The following is a 23,357-nucleotide window of genomic DNA, read 5'->3' on the forward strand; positions in this document are numbered from 1 at the left end:
CCTTCTGCTTTCTTTTCTTCCCCCTCCACACACCCACCGCCAGTGAGAACATCAAGGGAAAAGGATGAACAACTGACCCATAAAATAAATACAAGGCTTACAGTTTCTGATCAAGATTAAATACCGTAGGAGTCATGGCCAGATAAAAGCTGCCGAAGGAAAAGCCTCAGACCTCAGAAAGAATCCTCCCCACCCCAGCAGCGCTCCCAGCCACTGCGGGGGGGCAGCCCCTGGGGTCAGGGTCCCCAATTCAGTCACATGCCTATAGCCAAAGAGACAGCCCTTGGGAGGAGGAAGGAGCACCACTGCCTTGCTCTGCTCCCACCAGAGGCAGCAGCTCCACAGGAGGGGAGCCCATCACCAGCGCAGTGTTTTAGAGCCAGCTTTGTACACACAGGGGCAGGAGCAGAGCACTTCTCCTGCGTGACCCGAGAAGCGTGCACAGAGCATACAACAATAAACTGCATCAAATACTCTTGGTTTAACCCCAGGACATGCGCCTGGTTTAGAAGCTGTGGACCCTGCTCTGCAGCCTGCCATAGCTAGAGCAGCCTGCAGCAGGGAGTCAGAGCCTGCAGGGACAAAACACCGGCTAAAGGAGCTTGAAGGCAGCAGCAAACTGCTGTCCTCAGGGGGTGTTGGGAGATGATGGCCTCCACTCAGAGGCGCCTGCACACAGATAAGCACAATTCACACGCAGTTTGCACAGGCCCAGGTAGACAATGGGAATGCATTCACTGCTATGGCACTGGGTAACAACCACCCCTCAGGACTCAAGGACTCCTGATGGGCACACTGTGCTGTCCGCTCTTGACCCCAAGTCCCAGAGGGAAAGCTGCTGGCCCAGCTAATGGACACGCAAGGAGTTTCCACGGAACATGCAACGGGTGGAACGTGCTTCTCCATTCCTGCTCCACTCTCCTCCTTTCCCTTCACATCAACGCATACCCATCTGCTAAAGCACTGAAGCACTCCAGCCACCCAGCTGCTGAACTCGGTGCTTGCCAGGCCAGTGCAGATTTCATTTCCCTCTCACTAGTTGCCAGTTTTGCCCATCCTGTAGGTCTCAGGTTTGCTTTCATAGACGTCCCCAGGCAAGCAGTGCACCACCCCTGCCGCAGCACAGCCATGTGCAAACACAACCACAACTGACCAATAAATGGGGCAGCTTACCCCCAGTTTCACAACCCTCCCCGCCTGAGCTGCCTCCCACAAACAGAAATCCACCCAAGCGCACCCCAAACCCCCGGAAACCCCCTTACCTGCAGAGCCGGGTCCCTGCATCCAAACCAGGCGCCGGGCCTGAGCTGAGCATTAAGTACCTGCAGGTGGGGATGGAAAGTGGCTGCAGCTGAGCAGGGGCAGGGCAGGAGGGTGGGCAGCAGGCAGAGCTCCTGCCATTGCCTTGGCGAACAACAGTAGGGCAGTGCTGGAGAGGCTGTTCCCAAATACAGAAGACTGGGAGCTCTTGGGAGCTGCTGTACATCCCATGTGGAGCCCCCTAAGCCTGCCCTTGTACCAGTCCTTGGTTTGCCTTAAGCACACGTGCGTTTTCCGGGGCAAAAAGGCGCAGTTGACAGGCGAGCACCAGCTCCAGCCCAATTCAGTTCTGTTTAAAGTACCCAAGGTTTATACTCAAAAATCTATGAGTCCATACCCCCTGAGCACTGAGCACTTGCACACAGACCAGAAAGCATTGTTAAACCCTGCTCAAAACCACCCTGCTAACCATGGCATGAGCTGAGTGGGTTGGGTCCGGGGTTGAAGGGTGCTTGCTGGGACTGGGCTGCTGGCAAGCTTCTGCCCCATAGCCGGCTGGTATGGGCTGATGTGCACCCTGGAGCAGGAGCACATCAGTGTCCTCCTCTGTTCTGCACCGGAGCCAACACGCAATTGAACCAGGGAGTCAAAGCAGTGGCACACAGAGAGTTGGAGCAGCGCTCGGCAGCAAATTAGGCATTTAAAACCTGAGGAGAGTGACGGGTGAAGATTAAACGCATTATAGATCTGCTGGAGGAGAGGCGAGTGAAAGAAAAGGTAGATCATTGACACCCCTCAGGCAACAGGGTGAAGACGTGTTTACGTACCGGCGTGTAATCAAGTAGGAATGAATGCAAGGCGCGGAGCCCTAATTGTTCATTTGCAATCAAGGCCACGTACACCTTTTCTTAGTCACAGAAAAACACCGCCGGGCTCCTTGCTCCTGCTCCACAGCAGCGTTACCTGGAGGAGGGGAAATTACCCGCAGTAATGGGGCTGACTGCGGGCACGGAGCAGCTGGGGAAGGGAAGCTGCAGCCCTCACCATCGGAGTGATGCTCTGGACACCGAGCCCCCCGGCTGGGATGGGAGCAGGGTGGCAGACAGGAGAGCAGGAGGGACAGCACGCAGAGGTTTCCTCCTGCACCTGATTGAGATGCCGGTGCCGCTGCCATGCTGAGGAGCTGCTGCCATCCTGTCGCAGGCAGGAGCCAGCGCGGTGCCAGCCCCGAGGGGAGCCGGAGCCGAGTACAGACGAGGGTGTGTGATCAAATATTCCCTTTGCTCCCGGCAGCTCTCTGGCTCCTGCTTGCTCGGCCCACACGTGCCAGCTCCAGGCGTGCTCCGGCAGGAGAGGCGATGCTCACCCTGCCTGTTGCAGCACAGAGGCAGATGCGAGGCTCCTGCCATGGGGATGCTGAACCCTGGTACCCAAACACGAATTGGTAACACCAGCCACCAGCACCCAGGCTGTGCAGGCAAAAACAGTGAGGGAATCCAACCTTGGTGCTCTGGATGCTGAGAGTGAGCATGTGGGGCCTTGGGGGAGATGCCTAGGGCAGCACTGGTATTGCTGGGACATTAAGCAAGTCTTTGTTGAAGCTAGTCAGATGCAAACAGCATTTCCAGAAAGGAATGGGGGTCATAACAGAGCACAGGAAACTGCCTGTGGGCTTTTCAACCAGCTCTTCCCTGGCACTGGGCATGTTCACCCCTGCTCCCAGCACTGGGATGGATGGATGCCAGCTCTGCTCCACGGGAGGGCTGGGCTCTGCCTCCTGCCCTTAGTCACCTTCCTAAGGACAGTGTGGTTGTTTAACTGGAGTGTGTTTATTGAACTGAAGTGTGTTTGTGCAACTGAAGTTGGTTTATTTACCTACAGCTCGGGTATTTATCTAAAGTTTGGCTATTTGACTAAAGTTGGTTTATTTAGCTAAAGCTGTTTTGTCCAATTACCGTTTGTTTGTTGAATTAAAGCTTCCCAAGGAGGTTCTGCAGGTCCACCCAGATAATGCAGTACTCTGAAGGGGGTGATGTGTGCGACGAGGACGCTCTGCTGCAGATGCCTGGTAATTTGGACCAACCATGACCTTGCTCAGGGCAAAGGACTGAGTGGCTTTGCCCTGGCTCACGGGGCTCAATCCGAGCCAGTTCTAACTCATGTGCAGTCAGCTCCCACGCTGTGCTCCCAGCACACTGCTCACCCAGAGTTACTGTGTGCTCACCTGCGGACTCTGTGCATGGCAGAGCAGCAGCTCTGGCCCTTACAGCACGGGGCTGCTGCTGCACCGGCACCAGCTCCCGGCATCCCTGCTTACCCAGTGCCATCGCCAGGACCCAGCACCGGGGGCACGTCCTGCCCGATCGATGCCGCCTGCAGCTGCTGCCGCCGAGAAAATGGGATTGGATCTTCAGGAAAAGCTATTAGCCCGTTGTCAGGCAGTGATGGGAGCTGCCGGGCCAGCATGGATCGATGCTGCCAGCCCCAGCGCCCCGCTCCTCCTTTCTATAGCAAGTGCTTTTCAATCCTGAGCCCGGAATTCAGGCTCGTTTTATCTGATCTAGGTTAAAGTGTCATCTATCACTAATTACTTTATGTGGCAGAGCACTCGAAGCTGGGACTTTATTCTTTGATTTCATAACAACCCAGAAGCATCCTCAGGTCCTCTTAATGAAACAGGCTTAACAGCTGTACGCTCGCTCTGGAAGGGAGCACGTTTCTGCGGCTGGTCACCAGGGATGGTCGATTCACTGACTCTAGTTTCTTACTGTTCCTCTTTTCAGCTTTCCCCCTCAATACTTGTGTGTCTTGATGTCTGTTAAAGCAGTTGTGTTTCACCGAGAAACTGACTATAAATGGGACATTTGCACATTCTTTTTGTCCATTTGTGTTGCCTGGGCAGGGCCACACGGGCAAAGACCCGAAGTGTTCAGGTACCAGTAGGAAAGAGGCAGAAAAGGGGTACGAGGTGACCTCTAAAAGCCTGAAGGATGCGGACCACAGATAGGATAAAGCACAGACTTTGTTCTGCCACAGGACCACTGAGGCCATAGGAAGCTCTACAGCTCTACAGAAGCTGGGACGTTCAGGAGTGAAGCCCTAACACAGCAGAGGGTGGAAGGAGGGACAGTGGGCATACAAGCCCAGGCACAGGGAAACCGCTGCAGCTTCTGAAGCCCTCACAGATGAACTCAAGGAGGTTTCTGAGCGGACGTAGTTCTCTGTGTGGTGTTAAACGGACAGACAAATGGCTAAAGCAATGGCTCGCAGCGTAACCCTACAGTCAGATGTGGGTTGCTGGCACGAGTCTGAGCTGCCCGAGAGGAAGGGTTGAGCTCTGGTTGTCCACACAGACCCCCTCGTTCCTAGGGACATAACAAGATAGAAATGAAAACCTTCAGAAGCCGTGGCTAAGTAAGCCTGTGATCTTTGCAAGCAGCACTCCCTGTTTGGGTTTCTTTCCCAAACAGATGGATACTGCGGCATGAAATTGCCAAGATTAAAGGCAGCAGCGGTTTAGTACAGGCAACTGGGGACATGAAATGGTTGGGCCATTCGAGGACGGGGATCAAGAGCCCTGGCACAGGTCCCGCTCAGCACTCACAGAAGGTAAACAGCCCCAGAGCAAGGCAGCCGCACACAGAGGCGCTGGCAAACGCACCAAGCATGATGCCGGGATGGGGATGAGCCTCCGATGTGTCCACAGCAGGGCTGGGGCTGGCAGCACCCGCACTGAGCAATGCTCACAACCGCGTCCTCAACAAGCTGCTGGTGTTCAAGCACACTTGAACCGGTTTGACACTGGAAACAAGAAGCAGCCATAACCCAGGGCTCCCCATCCTCTCCCAGCTTCCCACCACAGCCCTGCCTTCACCATGGCACATCACCCCCGAGCATGCTGAATTATTGAGAGCCACTGCAGCCCGGCAGCAGCAGCAGCAGGTCTGTGTGCAGCAGACATCTCAGACACAGCATTAATCATGGCTCAAAGCCCTCGGGGAGGGGTGCTGGCTCGAGCAGCACATGTTGAATCAGGAATTACAAAGAACCTCGCCCCACTGCGACATCCAGAGTGGGACACTCGAGGCAGCTTGTGGCAAAGTGTGTGCAGGATAATGCGGGTTGTGGCACTCCGGGGTGCTGCCCCGCTGTAACATCTCTACGTGTTAGGAGACACGGGCCAGTTGTACCTACCACAGCCTTGAGATGCTCCACACTCAGCAGTGACAAGCGCTGGGGACCAGCCTTTCCTCACAACGCAGGACCTGCACATCCTGCCACCACCGAGGGACCACGTGGGGCACATGATGCCACCCTGGTCCCCCCACTGCCTTTACATCCAGGCACAACACATGAGATTCCATTATTGAGTGTGGCTAAACAATGCTCTAGGAAATAATTCTACTTGAGCTGTGCCATATGGACACAACACTGCCTGTATTGCTGTAACCATAAAGGGTTCAGGGAAAGGAGAACACGGACCTGGGGGGGGGAAGGAATTCAACTGCATATCTAACGCCATTGACATCACAAGTGTGTGGCACAATTTGCTCTAGCTTGAAGAGGAAAAAGCCATGAGGGACCTGCAAGTTTAACATCTCTTGTGCATTGAAATAATTAAAACATGGCCATTTTGAACCCACCACAGTTAACTGTGCTCATCTTGAGTAACAAAAGGCAAGGCTGCTTTTTCTGGTTTGCCCCGTTTTTTCCTCAGTTTCTCTAAGAAAAAAATGTTATTTTTATATATTTACTTATATGACATATACATATATATATATATATATGAAGTTCTGAAGAAATCACTGTTCTTGGAGGAGCAGCCACCACCGCTGCCTTTGGCACATGAGCCCAGATACGAAGGGCTCCTCGCCGTACACGACAGCCTGTTTATGCACAGGGATGATGGCAGCGCACCTCTCGGCAGCATCTCCTCACTGGAAAGCAACTGCTTCTCTCCTCCTCCTTTGTCCAAAACATCAAAGATTGATGCTTCCAATTGCGGTGCTGCAGCTGCCTCGTAACCTGATTTCAGGGGGGACAATGAGCAGAGGCCCTTGGTACCAGACCTCTTCGCTGCAGTTGATGTCTCGGGGCAAGCAGACACCTCGGATCATGGTTTGGAAATCCCCAGCGTTATAAAGGGAGGTGTGATACCTGGCAACAGCCAGGCCTGAACTGGAGATGGGAACGGGGTCCCTCAACGCACACCTGCTGTTACGGAACGTAAATATTGGTCTGCTGTTACAGCTTCCACACCGGGCTGTCTCCGGAGCACCTCAGGAAGACTGGAATATCAGTTACAGGTCGATTTGCTCCTTAAGCAAACACCAACGCAGGATAAACAGCATTAGAGGATGGCTACGACCGCGTCTGCAGATGGCAGGAATACAGAGAGCAAAGAGAGATGTAGTTTTGTAACATTAATCTTTTTTTTTTATTAAGAAGACAGATATTTTATAGTACTTCTTTTCCTTTGTAAAAATGGTATACATGAACCAATACAAAATGTGAATGGGAACAGATGGATATGTATTTTCTTACATTGTAACACCTTCCATGGACACCTTAAAACAGAACTGGCCTAAGGGGAAAAACCAAAAAGGCCGGGTAAATAAAGAACAAGGTTGTTTATCATCAGTTCCGCGTCCTTCATTTGTAACATCCCTTAAACAAGGTTGTTCTTTCTTCACGCTTCAAAATCCTAATGATCTAAAGCTGTACAAAGTAATACTCAACAATACATTTCAAACAGTGCACTGTATACTGAAGAAAAAATACATAACCCAATATACAACTCAAAGTCGCAATTTCCTGGTTCTTATCCTGTTCCTAGGGTTTGTTTCGAATGCGTGGGGCCGAAATTTTGCAATCTACCTGAGACGGAAAACACCAATCAAAACACATGAACCTGAGACATGTCAACAGCGTAAGTCAAAGTTACATCGGTAACACTGCACTACGGTACACTCCAAACAAAGATGGGCTGCTCAAAGCCAGGGTGCCCGTCCCGGCGGCGGGAGAGCCCCCACTGCTGCCTGCTCCCAGCCACGGCGCGGGGGGGCTCGGAGAGGAGCTCGGCAAAAGCTGCTCGGAACAAGGGGTATTCCCGCGAGGTCCTTCTCGCGCGGAGGGAAAAGGCGGAACGCTGCCGGAGCACGGGCCCGCTCTCTGCCGTCGGGCCGTCCCGATCCCGAAGGAATCCCGCGGTGTCACGGGGCTGCCAAAAACAACAGCTAAAAAAGAAAAACCCAAACGCACGAAAACGCTGCCCCAAAACCCCCCTAAAAACCCCAAACCTGACACTAAGATTAATGCTTCCCTTAAATAAATCAGCATACATTTTCCACAGAAACACAGTAAAAAAAAAAGAAAGAATCGCTCCAAATCAAAGATTACTCACAAGAAACAAAAGATTCAGCATAGAGACTTTAACACCGCCTTGTCCTGGTGCTCTGCTGCTGCTCGCTTACGGTTCTACCAGACCTCGAGTCCCCGTTTCACCTATGGCTTTGTAAGTCGGTCAGCGCTCCCGTAGTGCCCCACGGGCAGGACACGAGGCCACTGCACCCCATGCCCCATGGCTGCAATGGGGGGGAGGATGATAAGGGCCGGGCTGCGCCGGCTCTGGCAAAGCGGGACAGGGGGGCCCAGCCCCGAGAGCGGGATGGAGCATCCACAAGGCATGGGGCAGGAGCAGACATCCCGCATCCCTCCCGGAAGATACCCCAGGGCCGAAGGGCGCCTTTGCCGAGCTCCAGCCGATTTCCTAGTCACCATCATGGAAAGCACCTGAAACATGGGCAGCCACGAGTGGGTTCTCGCCGCTCTTTATCCGAGCCTTTAGGACGATAGAGGGAATGGGATATGGGCACACTGAACTGCAAACTACGAAGTCTAAAATGTGCTGGTTCTCCTCTGATGAGCTCGAGTTCTGAGCGGAAACCGGTGACGAGAAAAAGAAACACCTTCAAGGAAGGTCCAAGGGGTCCCAGCAGGCAACTCCCGGAACCCAAGAGGAAAGGGGAAACGAAGAGCCACAGAAACCCGAAGGGAACTAACGCACAGAAGCCCCTCTTCTTCCCAGCCTCCCCCCGACCCGAACAAACAGAAATTAAACAAGGCACAGAATCTTCTGCAAATGACTTCACTAAACTAAATCCAAGCTGGACTTGGCCAAGAAAAGAAAACCCAAACGAACTGAGGTGTCGAACAGCAGAGTGTACTTTGCGAGGAATATTTTTACACAGCCAATCCCGGACCCTCCCAGCCTCCGACTCTCCACCCATTGGCTTTTTTTTCTTTAAAAAGAAAAGACACAAGCTGGTTGCAACTTCCAATATCACTGTCTCTTGAGCATTTAAATAGTAACCGTCCACGGTTGGACACCTCAACAAACCAAGGCTGCTCTAGATGAAGTACTCTTTCTTCTCTTCGGAGTTGTTTTGTCCTCCTTCTGCATTGATGATGGCTGTGTCTGCGTCGGCCGCATCATCTGCTCCTTTGGCTTCGTGAGTGAAGTATGTACCTGGAAGGGAAGCAGGAGGTTGTGTGACTCCTCGCAGGTCTCTGCAAGAGCATAACTGATGAAGCTGCGAGTGCCAGGGGAAAGCAACCCCCTAATGGGAGAGCAGGAGACGCTATGAGGGACCGAGCCACTGAGAGGCTCTTCAGCAGCAATACCATGCTGCAAGCCCAACGGCATTGGGGCAGGTGCTCTTCCAGTCCTGCCCTGGGCATCCAGAGGAGCAACCCATTTATTATAGCGGGAGCTGGGCACTTGGCCTCCACAGCCATGACAATACCAGGCTGCAACAGGAAGCCAGCGTTGGGAAACCCGCTCTCCTCCTGAGCCAGCACACAGAACACAGGTAGGCAGCTCCAGCCCTCCTCCCTTTCCCTGCTCCCAAGGGCTTTCAGGACTCCTCCAAGAGCAGCCGGGGTCCCCTGCCCAAGACAAGACCCCGCCGCGAGCAAAGGGACACGCACGCCGCGTTCTTTCCTTTTCCAGTTTTGTCTTACCTTTATGTCTGGCAAAATATCGCCCTAAAATGATGAGCAGGCAAAGCATTGCAAACACGACCACGGCCACGACGCCGCCGACCACCGCGTGGTCCACGCTCCGTATTGCCCCTTCCTCACCTGCACGAGAATCTGTTGAGATCAGAAGAGGAATAAGAATTTGGGACTCATTACGATGCACTCTGAAGGGTCTGGCTGCGGCTGCTCTCGGGCCTGGAAAAGCCACCCTTGTGCTCTCAAAAGGAAGAGGGGTAAAGCACAGAGCTGCCTCCCAGATGAGTTGGGGCAGAGGAGCTCGGTCTGGAGCCCAACTCATGTGGCGGCTCGACTCGCAAGGTGTTTTCCACTAGAAGCAGCAGCGCTACGACTACACAGGTGGGAGGCAGCTGGGAGAGGAGAGATGGAGCCGGAGGTGGCTGCGGATCTGGGAGATTTCCCTTGAGTGCTCCCCAAATTCCCACCTCCCCGGGGACGGAGGCACGGGGAGCAGCAGGCCAGTACAGGAACATGAGCTCTGGAGGAACATCACTAACAATGGCCCTGTTGAAAACATTCCTCTTCGGCCCAAAGAACCACAACCCAGCCAAGCCAGCCCGGTAAAATCATTGACAACCGTCCTTGCCCCATCCCAACAAGCTGATGCTTTTGCTGTCCAAAGCATCTGTAATGTCCGGAGACATGAAATTCCTGACCCACAGTACAGAAACCTCTTTGAAAGCGAGTGATAATTGTAGAGGCCTCCAACCGCTTTACTGCGCTTATTTAAGCCTTTGCCACACCATCAGTTTTCTTTCAGAAGCTCCTCTCCCTTAGGACGCCGTCACTGGGGAGAGGAATGACTTGTTTGGCAGGGGAACAGCTCCAAAATGAACCCAGAATGAGCTATGGCCATGTAAAATGAATGTATGGCAGTGTAAACAATTTTAATTTAAGAACGCAGCTACATCAACCCTCACTGCAATCCTAATGGCAAGCGAGATTTATAACGTAGTAAAACACAATTATTCTCCCGCTGATTAATATATTAACATTTTGGAATAGAAGCTAAACCATTGTCTCTTTTTTCCATGGAGTCAAGCGCGACACCTCCATTAAAATGATTTACTGGCCATACCTTACAATTTAAGCACAGCAGCAACAGAAACGGTAAAAATCTTTTAACTTTACATGATTTGTGAAGTCATATGTGAAGGATTTACCATTTAAATCTTTCACTACAAGAAGCACATGGCCTATAAATCTGCCCTGCATGCAGTTGCCCAGACACCTAAGAGAAATGCATTTTACCAGGAAGACTGAGAGTGCAAATGCAAGTCCATTTCTAAGAAAGATTTATCTCCGTCTCCCTCCAAGGAGCAGAGCAAATCTCTGAAGCCTCCACCTCTAATAATATTTGAAGTTTATCGATCAAGCGTACAGATCCGTGACAGCTAAAGGTAATGGTGCTCTTTGGAGCCGAAACCTGATACAAAGCTTGCGAGCAGCAGCCCGGGATTTATGCTTTCTATCGATATTTCCAATTCTGCTCTGAGATTAAGGACCAGGGGCCCTAAGTGAATAACTCGTGACTGAGAGCACCGTAAAGCGCCTTTTAATTAAAACAATTTGAGACAAAACCCCTTCGAGTGCTTCTTCGAGTAACTTCCATGAGCTCTGGCACGGGCAGCAGGAGCAGGGAGCCCCTTTCCGAGCTTACCTGGAAAGCTGACACTCTGCCCCAGAAATGGCCCTGCAAACCAAAAGCACCGGCTGCCCCATCACCTAATCCAGGTCATTTGGCTGCAGTTCTGGCTCTGCTGCCTGCCAGCACAAGGGAAACGGCCCTTCCCTAAGAACTGACTGTGGCAAACAGTCTGTGCAGAGCAGTTTACTGAGGATGACTTTGTCTACCGGGACATGCAGGGCCATTTTTCTTCATTATTCCTGTTAAAAGAGACCTCTGTGAAGTGCCAGCATGAGTTCATTTTATTATGCGCGTGGCTAAACAGTTTATCTTCAAGCTTAACAGACTACATCAAAATCAGATGCCTTCGGAGGATGCTTGGTGGCTGCCAGCCATCCAGTGCCAGGTCTGTGGGGAGGTGGCAGCGGGCTCTTAGTGGGTGATGTATGTGCATTTCCATTGGATAAGCCCGTGGATGGCTTTCCTGCCAAAGTGCAGGACGCTGATGCCCCAGGAGCACCGTGTGCAGGACAATGCTGCTTTCTCACCCCAGTATGTCCTCAATATATAACTTCCCTGCACAAGCTGCTCCAGTCGTTCCCTTTGCTAGATACTCCTCCTTCAACATCTCCTCTCTGCCTCATCTTCAACACCTCACCACGCTCCACATGCTCCAATGTGGTGACCGAACATCAACCCCGTTCTGCCTCCCAGCACAGAAGTTTGCTGTCACTCGTTATTTCTATGGGAATCTAAAAGTTTCGAGTCTACGGGGCAAGGAGTAATTCCCCAAATTTGTACTGACAAAGAGAGAGCTGACCTTAAAGCCTGGGATCTGCTTTGAAATGCTGCCTCTGATTCACAAAAGCTATTCCCGCTTCAGATCTATGATTAAAAAAGAGATCACAACTTTATTACTGAAGAGGGAGCAGACGAGATGGCAGGAACTGACAAAATGCCACGTTATTTGCTAATCCTAATATGTTATTCTTCCTGAAGATTTGCTTTTCTCAGCACCAATTCAATTATAGATGCTACAAATCCTTCTGACATTTAATTCCCTCTTGTCGGAGAGCACTAAATGTATACATGCAGAGCTTTCCATTAAGATGTTAAGGAGCGTGCTGGCCTTTGCATCGAGCACTCGGGAATCTCCCTGCCGCGGTCTGGTTTTGGCTTTGCTGGGGGATTTTTGGTGGGAGCGGGAGGAGGGAGGGAAGAGCAGGGAAGGGGCTGCCACAGCTGCATGTTGTGATGAACATGCATCCCAGCCTGGCTACTCTGCAGCTACTCCACACCTCGCTGCACCTACTGCTGTGGGCTGGTGCTTTGCCTGGCGCCAAAGCACCTTAAAGGAAAACTGCAGCATCAGTGGCACAATCCACCTGCAATAACTGAACAAAGTGCAGCACTGCCCCGTGATAGAGGGATCCCCCAGTTTTCCCTGGTGTAGCACTGAACTCGTCAGTGTGAGATGCAGACCTCACACACATCAGCAGAGAGCACCGCAGCACCATTTCAAGTGGTGGACAACACTAGGCTTTGATAGATTTCAGTTCGGCTGTCATTAGCAGAAGTGAGATGATGCCACTGAAGTCTTCCTTTAACCCAACAGTGCAGCTCATAGAATACTACACAGACAGAGAAGAGACATTTCCGACCCATCCCTGCTCCTCACCGTACCAGCAGGACGTACTGAGTGAGGAGCGACACACAGCGGGTGGTTTATCTTCCACATGAGCAGTGTCAACCCACACCTGCGCTGGAAACCCACAGGTTCTTACCTATGGGCTTTATTTGCAGGGGGAGAGGCCTTTTAAAAATAAAGGCATTAAGAATCTCCACTTTTCTAACACTTCTGCAGCCGTAATTGCTTAAATCAGCTCTCAAAAGCGTGCAGATTTGGTTAGCAGGATCCTAACAATGTGGGTCAACCCTCACAGCAAGCTTTAGCAGAGGGAAGACTGCTCTCCTCCTAACTCCCCAGTAAAAAGGTTCCTCTCAGTTCTGGTTTAATGAGTTACTGCTGCACTCCCGCCAACATTTCTATTTCTGGGTGAGAATTAACGTGAAGCCCTTGAGGTAGGCCAACACGGGCTAAATTTGTGTGTGCATATCGAAGTTTACACACACACTAACTCCACTGACAGCTCCATGCTGCCCAGATGCTAACAGAACATCTGCAGCAGGGTGGGGAACAGAAAACCTATTCATTTCTTTGAAGAATTCCTCATTTGGCCATCTTTTTTCCCTCTAAACTGAAAGTGTAGTTTACTAAATAAGGAAGGCACTGACATGACTCAGGCTCCCTCAGGTCACGGTGTAGGTGCTAATGGCCTTAAGTCCCTGCTGTGCTTTGAACAACTGGGCAGCCAGCTATTCCTCCTCGCTACAACGTAGGGCACCTACAGCTCTCATTGACATTTCCCCACTGAATTTGTGGTTTCCAAATGCTGGAGCAGCACTAGAGGTTGGGGCTGGGGGAGGAACAGGCTGTCACTACATCAGAAACACCATAAAACACCACCCCCCCCCGTGATGTGGGAGGACAGAAATCCCTGCCCGTGTATGACAGGATGAGCAATACCATTATTCATTGCTATTCATTGCATTAAGCGCTCTGCCCCTACTCTAATTTATTGATGGGCTGTTAAAGAGTAGCATTAACCTGTTTGTTGTATTATAATTGCATTTGGTCTCATTTAAGCCAGAGAGATCTGAGGAGTTCACCCTTCGTCAATCAATAAGTGCCCCTTCAGCGACCCATTTCAAGATCGCTTCGTAAGAAATACTGCGCTTTGCTTCAATCAATTTAATCCCTACGACAGGCACTCAATGTTCTCTGGTGGCTTCTCGAGCCTCCTCTCTGCTAGGGAACAGAGCCCCACTCCCAACTGATAGCAGCCGATTCATCGGCATCTCCCTGAACCAGGTGCTGATCAGACCCTAGTGGAGCTACACTGGCCCTCCCTGACTGGACTGGGGTCCAGGCGTGCTGCATCCGCCTAGCCAGGAGCTCACAACCAGAGCAGGCAGCAGCGCAGTGATGCACACACAGCCGTACGCCTGTATGCACAGCCGTGTGCCCCAGCCATCTCGAGTACTGCAGGACACTGGCCTGTGAGGCTGGACAAAGCAGAAGAGACCCTGTTCCTTGCCATAGTCTACAGTCTCTACACGGCAGGAAGGAGAGGTGCATTGCGAGTGGCATGGAGACACACACAGCTCGACCAGGAGAAGCGAAGACAGCTCTGTGAGCTAGCTACCTGGACGGAAGGCAAGGGATGCATTACTTAATTGCACGGTTGGCAGAGCCTCCGTTGAAGCATTTAGCAGGACAGGAGTACCTGGAAGGAACAGCACACTGAGCAAACCCACAGCAGCAGCCACGCGTTCCACGAGCCATGAGCACGCACCCCGGCATTCCCACATACCCCTGGGCCGGTCCCGCGGGCTCCCAGTGCTCCCCATGGAGAGCTCGGCTCTAGCACTCACCTGACCACCGCCTGACAGCCCAAATGTGCCGACCCCGGTGCCCAAATGGATCTATTGCAGCTTCCCAGAGCTGGGCATGGGCTATGGGGCAGAGGGCAGCTGTGTTCGAGGCAGGGAATGGCCTGGGGCTCCTTCTCTCTTTGACTCGATACCATTACCCCTGGGGGTGCGTCAGGAACCCAGAGAGCAACAAGCAAAACTGGAAATTCCTAGGGGAAAGAAACCAACCAGGAGCCCAAAGGGATGCTCCAAAATGGGTGCGTGGTGGGCAAATCTTGCCTTGCATTCAAGATCCAGAAAACTGGATCATGCACCCGATACTCAGGAAAAGGCACGAGCCATGCGCCAGAGCCGCAGGCTGGGGCACACGAGGGAAGGCAGCGCTGCCAGCATACACCCACTTTGAGGAATTCCTTTGTGGAATTGTTTCCCGTTCGTCACTCCAGCCACCAAAAGGTGCATTTTTCTTCAAAAAAAAATGACAAATTGAAAAAGTAAGCAAACATCTCCGAGCAGAACAGTCATTGCCCATCCACAGAGTGCTCCTGCACAGACACCTAGTACTGCTTACCTTGCCAGGCCTGCAATAACAATGATTAGTACTGCTCACGTGTTAGAACACACACTGAATTCAGCAATAATTTTTGACCTCTTGGCCAAAGCATACCCTTAGTGGCTCACAGTGGATCAGATAAAGGGGGAGTGTTTTATAGAACAGGATGAGGATTTAGGGCCTTGGTTTTTTTGCCAGTGTTTCAGCACTGGGTTCAGCTCCCAAGAGAATGGGGTGGATCGCAGCCCTCGGCCGGGCTCTTCCCGGCTGGAAGCAGCTGTGGGACTGCCCTGTGCTGCACTGCCCACTCTGGGCTTCCTCTCTATGTGCACTGGAAAATCAGTGCACTTCTAAAGACACTCGGGAAGACAGGCAAAATAGAGATCAGGGGTCTAGGCTCTATTTGCACCCCTGTTTCGAATATACCAACTGCATCCATAGAAGATGCTTTCACTTCTCCATCTGGGCCAGTGCTAACTTGCAAGGACTGACTCTGAGGATGGGTTTACGCAGCTTTCAGCCCAGTGTGGATAAAGAGGTTCAGGCAATAGCCCCCTTTTCACCCCATGTCAGGAGACGTGGGCACACAGAACACCAAGAGGTGAGACCGTGAGTAGAGGGATGGCAGCGCCACAGCAACGGGACAACGCAACGTGGCCAGGGTGCAGAAATCAGAGTGGAACCAGTATCTAGGGTAGAAGAGCAGCATTTACCTACGTACTAGCCCTTACCTGAGAGATCCCCATAGTCCAGCTCCTCTGCCGAATTGGGCAAGTGAGTAAAGCCTTACAAGTAAAAACAAACTCATTTTTCTCTGCGTTCCTCGAGTGACAAAAAACAACACACTTAAGAACTGAGGATGAATTTCTTGAGGGGGACAGAAATAATGCGTCAATCACTTGCCATCGTCTGCCAGATAGGGCAGAGTAACCCGCAGGGCAGAACTGCAATCATTCCCTTTATAACAGAAACATTCCTCAGTCTACACTGCTGGCACACCAAACATGGCATCAAAACCACTCACTCATAACAGCATGCAACGACCCCCAGACTCTGCCTTTTAGTCCCCACGGGGAGCGATTTCCAATTGAGGCCAGGCCAATTTGGGCTCTGTGCACAGACAGCACTGGGAAAGGCCCTTCCAATTTGCCACACAATTCAGTCTTGGTTTGGGAATGCTGACAAGCCTGGCAGTTTACTGATCTGGGAATATTGGGGGTCGCATTTCAGAGCTGCCGGGCACCTGTACGTGCAGGCTGCAGGCTGGGGCTTCCGCTAACGCATCGCACACAAGCTCCTTTTTCCCTTTTCCCAAATCTGATGCATTCACGGGAGAAGTCTCTCTCCTCAAAGCTGATAAAGCAGTTAGGCGAGACACTCTCGGGAGCACCAGGCAGGGAATGCTGCCCGTGAACTTGTTCTTTCCTACTCTCTTGGGAAGTTTGTTGTTGGGGGCTGCTCGGGAGGGCAGAGCATCTCCAGTGCCCTCCTCTGCACAGGTTATAGGGCAAACCCATGCCTGGAGGCCACAGAGATCCCTTTAAAGCAGGACCAGTCCAGCAGGACCTGCGGCAGCTTCCTCTGGCTGCTAAAGCACGGGTGTTACTGGAGAAAAAAGAAGCGTTCCCCATGGAGAGGCACCGGCATCACTGGGCATTCGTTTGGGAAGCAGCATTGTGAGCTGGGAGACCCCCAGGAACACCAAACTGCTTTTAAACAGCCAGGAGGCCACCGCAATGCTGGCGTGTGCATCCTGTCCCCAGGGGAAGCAAAGCAGCAATCGTCGTATGGAGGGAGCACATTAAAGGTAAACCTGGCTCCTAGTGACTGCTGGTCAAACACATCAAGTCACCTAGAAGCTGGGGGGATTTACCTTCTAAAGTGGGAAGTGTCTAGATTAATGGCTGGATTTCTGTTTGTGTGCCATTCTTGGCTTCAGGGAGCCTCCTCTTTACTGGAATACAACACATAAATACCATTACAGGTGACTCCAGAAGCGCTGGGCATGCAAACCTAGGCTCAAAGAGGAGCCGATTGACTTTTCTCTCTCCAGAATTCCTTCTGTAGAGCCTTCCCTTTCTCTACATGTTCTCAGTAACAAGAAAGGGCAAAGCTGCATTTTCCATGAAGCCAAAACACCTTTTTTAGAAACGAAAATGTAACATTTCAGTGATCCAGGTTCTCCCTGTGCCTGCTACACTTCAAAATGCCACCGAACTGTATTAAAGCCTGTTGCGAGGCATTTTAAACACACAGTAAATTACTGCTTGGTTTCTCTCATGAAACTTTGACCTGAGCTATGAAAGCTCCTCCTTTTCACTCCTCATCAGGAGGAACTCCAAATCTGCTGCACCTCCTGCAGAGGAATGGAAGCTGACTTGGCACTCTCTACCCAGACCCAACACACACTGGTCATATGCACATCTCTAGCCCCAGAGCTCCACAATGCTGCCTGAACTGCCTCCAGGTATAAGGAAAGACAATTCCTCTTTGTACCAAGCTGTAAGTATCAATTAGGGGATATATTTAATGCTGCCAGCTCTGTACAATGGTACAGAAACCTCAACACGTGCCAGGGGCTTTGTGATGTTTTACTCCATCTCCCGAGGGCTGGAGCTGTGAAGTATATTGAGGAACGTATTTACTCTCAGTTGCACCTTCAAAGGGGAACAAGGCAGCTGGACAGGCAGAGCTGCGTGCCAACAACACTGCAGAAGGCACTGAGGCTTTCTCCCTGTATGCTGCTGCCTATGGTGAGACCCATGAGAGCCCAGCAGCTTCTAGCTCAGCTTTAGGCTTCACAGGAGTAAATCTCATTTTCAGAGACCGAGCGCCATCAGAAAAGGCAACAAGAGCTTAACACAGCAGTGTTAAATGTTCTCATCCAAAACCCTGCTAAGGCCCTAATTAAAAATTCATATGTGCCTTTGGGGAAGAATTTCCAGCTTAGAAAATCATTTACCTGCTAGATTATGGGCAAGGCACTTTCGTCCCTCTTCGTTCACGACTGGGATGCTTTCGTTATTTTAACCTCCACTCCGGGTTCCTGCTTTGCCAGCTTCAGAGGAGATTTTTCTCACCCTACCTTTCCATGGGGACGAGCAGAGATCCTGCCTGTGCTGCAGCACCTTGTCTCTGCCCCGGTGTGGAGCCGAAGGCAGCTCTGAGCCAAGCACACGTACGTGCACGCGGGGCTGCCCCGCCACAGCTACACCGCAGCATAACCCCCTGCAACGGGTGATGCCCAAGCTCTGGAAGATCCCTCAGGAGCTCCTTCAGCTCTTTGCTTTTGACAGGACAGGGTCAACATTTGGGAAAAAAGTGGAGGAATTAAGTCGTCGCTCTCGCTGGTCATGTATAAGGTCATGGCTGCTTATACATGTCCTGCTTGTGCAGGGGGCAAAGCGTGAGCCGGACGTCTCGTCCGATGGGATCCTTGCAGGGAGGAGATCCTGGCCTGTGAGTGGTGACGTTGGCCATGGAATAAAAACTGGCACGTGGGCTTTGAGGGGGAGAGGGGCAGGGCAGACGGGAAGCAGGGGCATGGCAGGGAAAGCGCCTGCTCTCCACGCACGGTGGTGGGAGGCTCCTGCTGCACATCAGCAGGGAGCAGGGACCCTGACAGGGCACCACGGGAGGGAGGGAAGGAGGGCTTCAGCTCGGTAAACCCGGCTGAGTGCGCTGCAGCAGAAGCACAAGCCTTCCTGCCGGCCATGACCATGCTGTTATTGGAGTTCTGGCAATGAACAGTGCAGAGAAAGGAGAAAGTGCATCAGAAAACTCACAGTTCAGCTCTCAGTTTTCAACAGAAAGAGTTAACAATGTTCGTGCTTTAGGTCACTCATGCAGCGCTGCCGTCAACTCCATTCCAGAGGGGAATGGCAGGGCCTTTGCTACCGCCTTTACATGCACACACATACAGGACTCCTTCCCCCCAGTCCTCTAGGATACACTCCAAAACACTACGTGACTCAAAAATCCTTTCCCCAATTGAAGTATTGTGCTGGTTCCCACTAGCCTTACATTTCGTTTTCTCTGCTACCAATCTCTTTTTCTTTTTTTTTTTTGTCTTTCTTTTTCTTTTGTTTTTTTTTTTAGTTTTAATTCCCCCAATTCATTTGGAATCGTTTTTGGAGAAAATCCATTTGGCTGTAGTTCATGCCCATGCATTTCTAGTCATTCACAGACATGCTCACTCCCATCGGACACTGGTAAGAACAAATGGCCAACATACAGAAACACCTGGTATACTCCATACACACTCCAGCAACACAAGCTTGGAAAGAACCCCCCGAGTCTTCATGGGAAAAGCAGCCCCGTGGGCAAGCGCAGGGGGCTCGGTGCCAACCGGCTGGGATTTATGGCAGGAAAGTCTGTGGCAGGTCACTGGAGTGGGATTGCACTGAAGGCAGCGTCCCTAGAGCCACGCTGAAGGCTCTGCACCAACTGCTCTCCCTGCACTCTGCATCAAGGTGCTGCTGAAGCAGGACACCTTCCTGCTGCACCCCACGGGACACAGCACTCACCGTGAGGGCAAGCGGCGGATGGAGCCTGGCTTCCTTCCAGACCAAGCCTGGGTCTCTCCTGACTTTCCTGACTGCTCTCAGACCCTTCTAAGGAAGCGAAGTGCTGGGCTGGTGCCTCAGAGGCGCAGCCAGACCCTTGGCACCGGAGCAAACACAACTGAGCAGACCTGTAGGCAATGAAACGGTGCCACCACCCTCAGAGGCAGCTCTTCAAGGCTTTCCCTGTGGCCCAACCACTGGCTGACCAACATTCTGCCTTCATCTGATGTCAAACACGGAGAGGGAGACTGCCAATGTACAGAGAACAGAAGTCATGCCTGCAGGCTGCCAGCTCTCATGGCAAGGGGGAAAAGGCATGGAGCAGGTAAGTTATCCAGGACAAGAACTGCATGTCCCTCCGCTTGATAAGGGGCCTCACTACTCAAGTGTCACTTCACTCACTCCTACCTCTGTCACTGCCCCAGATGTGCCAAGGAGGAGAGGTGGTTCTGTGTCACAGACTTCTAGCAATAAAAGACAGGGCTGATTTATAAGCTAAGAGCAACTAAAATAGCAACCCCAGATATGGGTTAGCCTTCATTAAAGTTGTCAGGGGTTTTGGTTCTTTAGCTGAAAAGCGAGCTCGTGCCAAAAGCAGCATGCTCAGCTTCCAGCCTGACGTGACTATTGCGGCTCGCCTCGGAAGCGAAGGAAGCTGTCAAGCTGTTAGCTCGGCTGCCTCCAGCAGATGAGCAGGGTTACTTTGCTAGACTGCTATGCCGATAGGGAAGTGCTGCGACTCGTTTTCCAAGCCTCCTTCTGCACTGCAATGATGGGAACTTCGCTTCTGCCCTTGGCCCCTCTGCGGAGCATCCCCAGGACGCCAAATACTTGCCACTGGACTTGAATTAAATCTGAGCTCCTGTTTCCAAAAGCCAGATTTCTTCTTCATGCATGAAGCAACAGCCCCAGTAAGGAAGATGAGTAGAGAACTGCTCACTGCCTCAGCACTGCTCACAGACATGCACCATTTCCATGGGGTCTGGGGGACTGGGACCTGCCTGGCACTGGAACAGCTGCAAAGCTCACAACAGGAATGACAAAACCAGACAGACTTTCCAGCCTTAAACCCCGTGTTATATGTATGAGGCGAGTCCACCTGAAGCATGGTTTTCCCTTGAAGACCGCATTTCCCTTTTTGCTTCCCCTTCCCAGGCTTGTCTTGCCACTCAGCAGTGCTGAGAAATAAGAGAAACAAGAATGATACCAACCGTGAACTGCTGGTTCTGTCGTCGCCGTTGTGTCTACACACGGGAACAGAGGATTGGAGGAAGGGAAGAAACAGGAGGAACAGCATGCAAAAAAAGGGAAAATGGAAAAAATGGAACAGATAATATATGAGCAAGCTTTCAAAGAACATTGCGTGACAAGCAATAATAAAATGAAAGGCAAAAAGCATTTGAAGTGAGTTGCACTGTTTAGAAGACATGCCTCCAGTTCAAAAGCTATGAGCCTGAGGAAAACAGTAAATTTGCCTCTTTTTCCAGGACCATGCCACAACGATTACTGGTGGTTGCAAAGTCAGGGGAGCAGGAGGCTGGGGAGAACACCCACACCAACGCTGCAGCTGGTTAAGGACCAAAACAGAAGCTCAGGACCAGGACAAAGAGCCCACGCTTGGCACAAGGCTTTTATGCATTCAAACATTGCCTTCATCCACTCCCACCTCTTCTCCTCCTTCACCCAACGCAGGGAACCTCCAGGCATGTTTGTACATGGCCCAGCCTTCTAACCCGGCGCCTTGCCGAGGTGGCAAGCCAGGACTAAAGCCAGAGGGGCTGCTGGAAATCTCACATCTGGTACTGAAGGTGTGAGCAGCAACTCTGCCTTGGCTACACCAAGCCTCAGACCTGCCAGATGCTTTTAGGTGTAGAAATGTTCTAGAACTGGCAATTGCAGACAGCCATTACCAAGCCCTCTAGTGCAACAGCCGCCTGGTTAACAGCTATCACTAATTCCAATACATTGGCCCTTTTCTGGTCGGGACTCTGAAGCTGATTTCACCCCACATCTACTACCCACCATCAGAAATGTCTTGGGAGCTGCTGCCTTGCCAAGGGAGAGATGCTTCATCTCCTCACAGATGTTTGCAACAGGCTGTTTTAAAGACTGACCACATCTGAAGGCTTTTTCTTAGAGCGTCCTATGCTATTCCCCTACACCAACAGCTCTAAATCCTATTTACTTGTGTTATCCAAATTACTGGCTTATTTAGCTATCGAGACTCCTCTACTTTTTGTCTGGTTCTACACATCCTGTGATGCTGGTTGCTTGCGTTAGTGGGGCAGGCTCCTCCCAATGTTACTGTAACCCCACAAATCCCTACCGCTACTCTGGAGCCCACAGCAAAGCCCAGGTTTTGCACAGCTCGACTCTGATGCAGGCAATGTTTAAATGCATAAACCCCCATAAGCATAGAGACGCGCTCTACTGCCTGCTCCTGCAAAGCAGCCCGGAGCTTGAGTCTTGAGACAACAACAGACAGTTCACATTGGTGCTTCCCCTCGCTCACATGCTGGTGGGAGCACCCCACACGGGGCGGCCCCCTGCACGTTCCGAGGCAGCAATGGAAAAAGGACCCCCCGCTCCTTTGCAATTTAGCTGAGGAGAGCCCAGGTCTGGATTTGTGAAGCACCAGCGGAGACAAGAATCATACAAGGAATACACAATACTTACAGATACAAGGTCTACATGCTTTAATTAGGAAAGCAAAACAAATAAACCCTGCACAATTTAACAAACTGCACCAAGATTTGCATAACAGATTATCAAGCCGTCATTAGCCTGCTTGCGCTGCCAGTGCACACTGTTCTTGTCTTGGCAACCCAGCCTAACGCACGCTTAGAGGCGCCAGCCCGTGCTCCCGCGGGAAGGGAGCTTCCCAAAGCCAAGGCAGAGCAAAAGCCAGGCTTTGCTTTGCTGTCGGGCAGCCGTCCCCAAGCGAGGCTTCGGTTTAACCAAGCAAATGGTGGAGGGGAAAATGGTGGTGAAGGGGGGGGAAGCTGTCATTTAGAAAGGGCTGTGAACCTGAGCATTACTCCTGAGATAGCGTCTTGGCATCTATAAATAGTCTCAATTTACTGTCTTCCTGAAACAAAAAAAGTTATGTCAGCTTTTACGCTCAATAGAGAATCTGATGAAAGCAAACTTGTATTCACGTGCTGGAAGAGATATTGGTGAGGAACAGTGCAAATGGACAGTGCATCTCGCTTCCCCGGCTGGGGACAGAGACCGACAGGTTACAGAACACAAAGTTCTCAAGCGGTTGTAAGTGCGAAGAAATATCCAAGTCAAACAACATGTTGGCTGCAGCTGGAATGACAAAGTTATGATTAGCAAATGGGTTGGATGGTAGCAATAGGAAACACAGACCAGTTAAAGTTTAGCATGAGTTTTCCGGCAGTCCTTTTCCATCCCAGAGTCTTCTTTGAGAAGGAGGTTGTACACACACCATGCTCCGAGAGGAATAATCCCGTGTTAAAGCAAAGCAAAGAACGTCCCCCGACAGCAGCACACAACACAGCGGTTACATGGCAAAGGAGAGAAGTATCATCACCATTGCTTTGGTATGAAACGAGTCAAACTGTGTGTGCAGCCAACTCCTCCACTGCTCTGCCCCACATGGGAAGGAACACCCCAGCCCTACAACACTGCTGCTACAACCATCCACCAGCTTGAGATGGACTGGCTAACCTTAACCGTGCTCCCCTCAACTCCAGGTATGTGCCGTTCACTTTGCCTTCACTTTTGAGAACCACCTTCATATGCCGGACCAGGCATACATATGCTACATAATCCT

General features: G+C 51.5%; 3 protein-coding genes across 13 annotated transcripts in view; 2 read left to right on the forward strand and 1 right to left on the reverse strand.

Annotated features, from left to right (window-relative positions):
* SIDT2 (SID1 transmembrane family member 2) overlaps positions 1-23,357 on the forward strand; it is a 553,125-nt gene that overhangs the window by 133,169 nt on the left and 396,599 nt on the right. The gene's annotated exons all lie outside the window — the stretch shown is intronic.
* The window catches only part of PAFAH1B2 (platelet activating factor acetylhydrolase 1b catalytic subunit 2), a 497,498-nt gene that overhangs the window by 85,212 nt on the left and 388,929 nt on the right, over positions 1-23,357 (forward strand). The gene's annotated exons all lie outside the window — the stretch shown is intronic.
* Positions 6,671-23,357, reverse strand: part of CADM1 (cell adhesion molecule 1) — a 140,051-nt gene continuing 123,364 nt past the window's right edge. For 5 of the 11 annotated variants that reach the window (XM_062608533.1, XM_062608534.1, XM_062608532.1 and 2 more), the window contains 5 exons: positions 20,770-20,802; positions 15,725-15,778; positions 14,212-14,292; positions 9,283-9,414; positions 6,671-8,788 (listed from right to left, as the gene is read on the reverse strand). In XM_062608533.1, coding sequence (XP_062464517.1) covers positions 8,670-8,788; positions 9,283-9,414; positions 14,212-14,292; positions 15,725-15,778; positions 20,770-20,802 — 419 coding nt within the window. In that variant the 3' untranslated portion in view covers positions 6,671-8,669. The remainder of the gene's footprint in view (positions 8,789-9,282; positions 9,415-14,211; positions 14,293-15,724; positions 15,779-20,769; positions 20,803-23,357) is intronic. The other 6 variants (XM_062608540.1, XM_062608536.1, XM_062608543.1 and 3 more) reach the window with 3 other exon arrangements.

The sequence above is a fragment of the Pezoporus occidentalis genome, unplaced genomic scaffold (genome assembly GCF_034315485.1).
Source record: "Pezoporus occidentalis ecotype Australia unplaced genomic scaffold, CSIRO_AGI_Poc_V1 ctg130, whole genome shotgun sequence".
Lineage (NCBI taxonomy): Eukaryota > Metazoa > Chordata > Aves > Psittaciformes > Psittacidae > Pezoporus > Pezoporus occidentalis.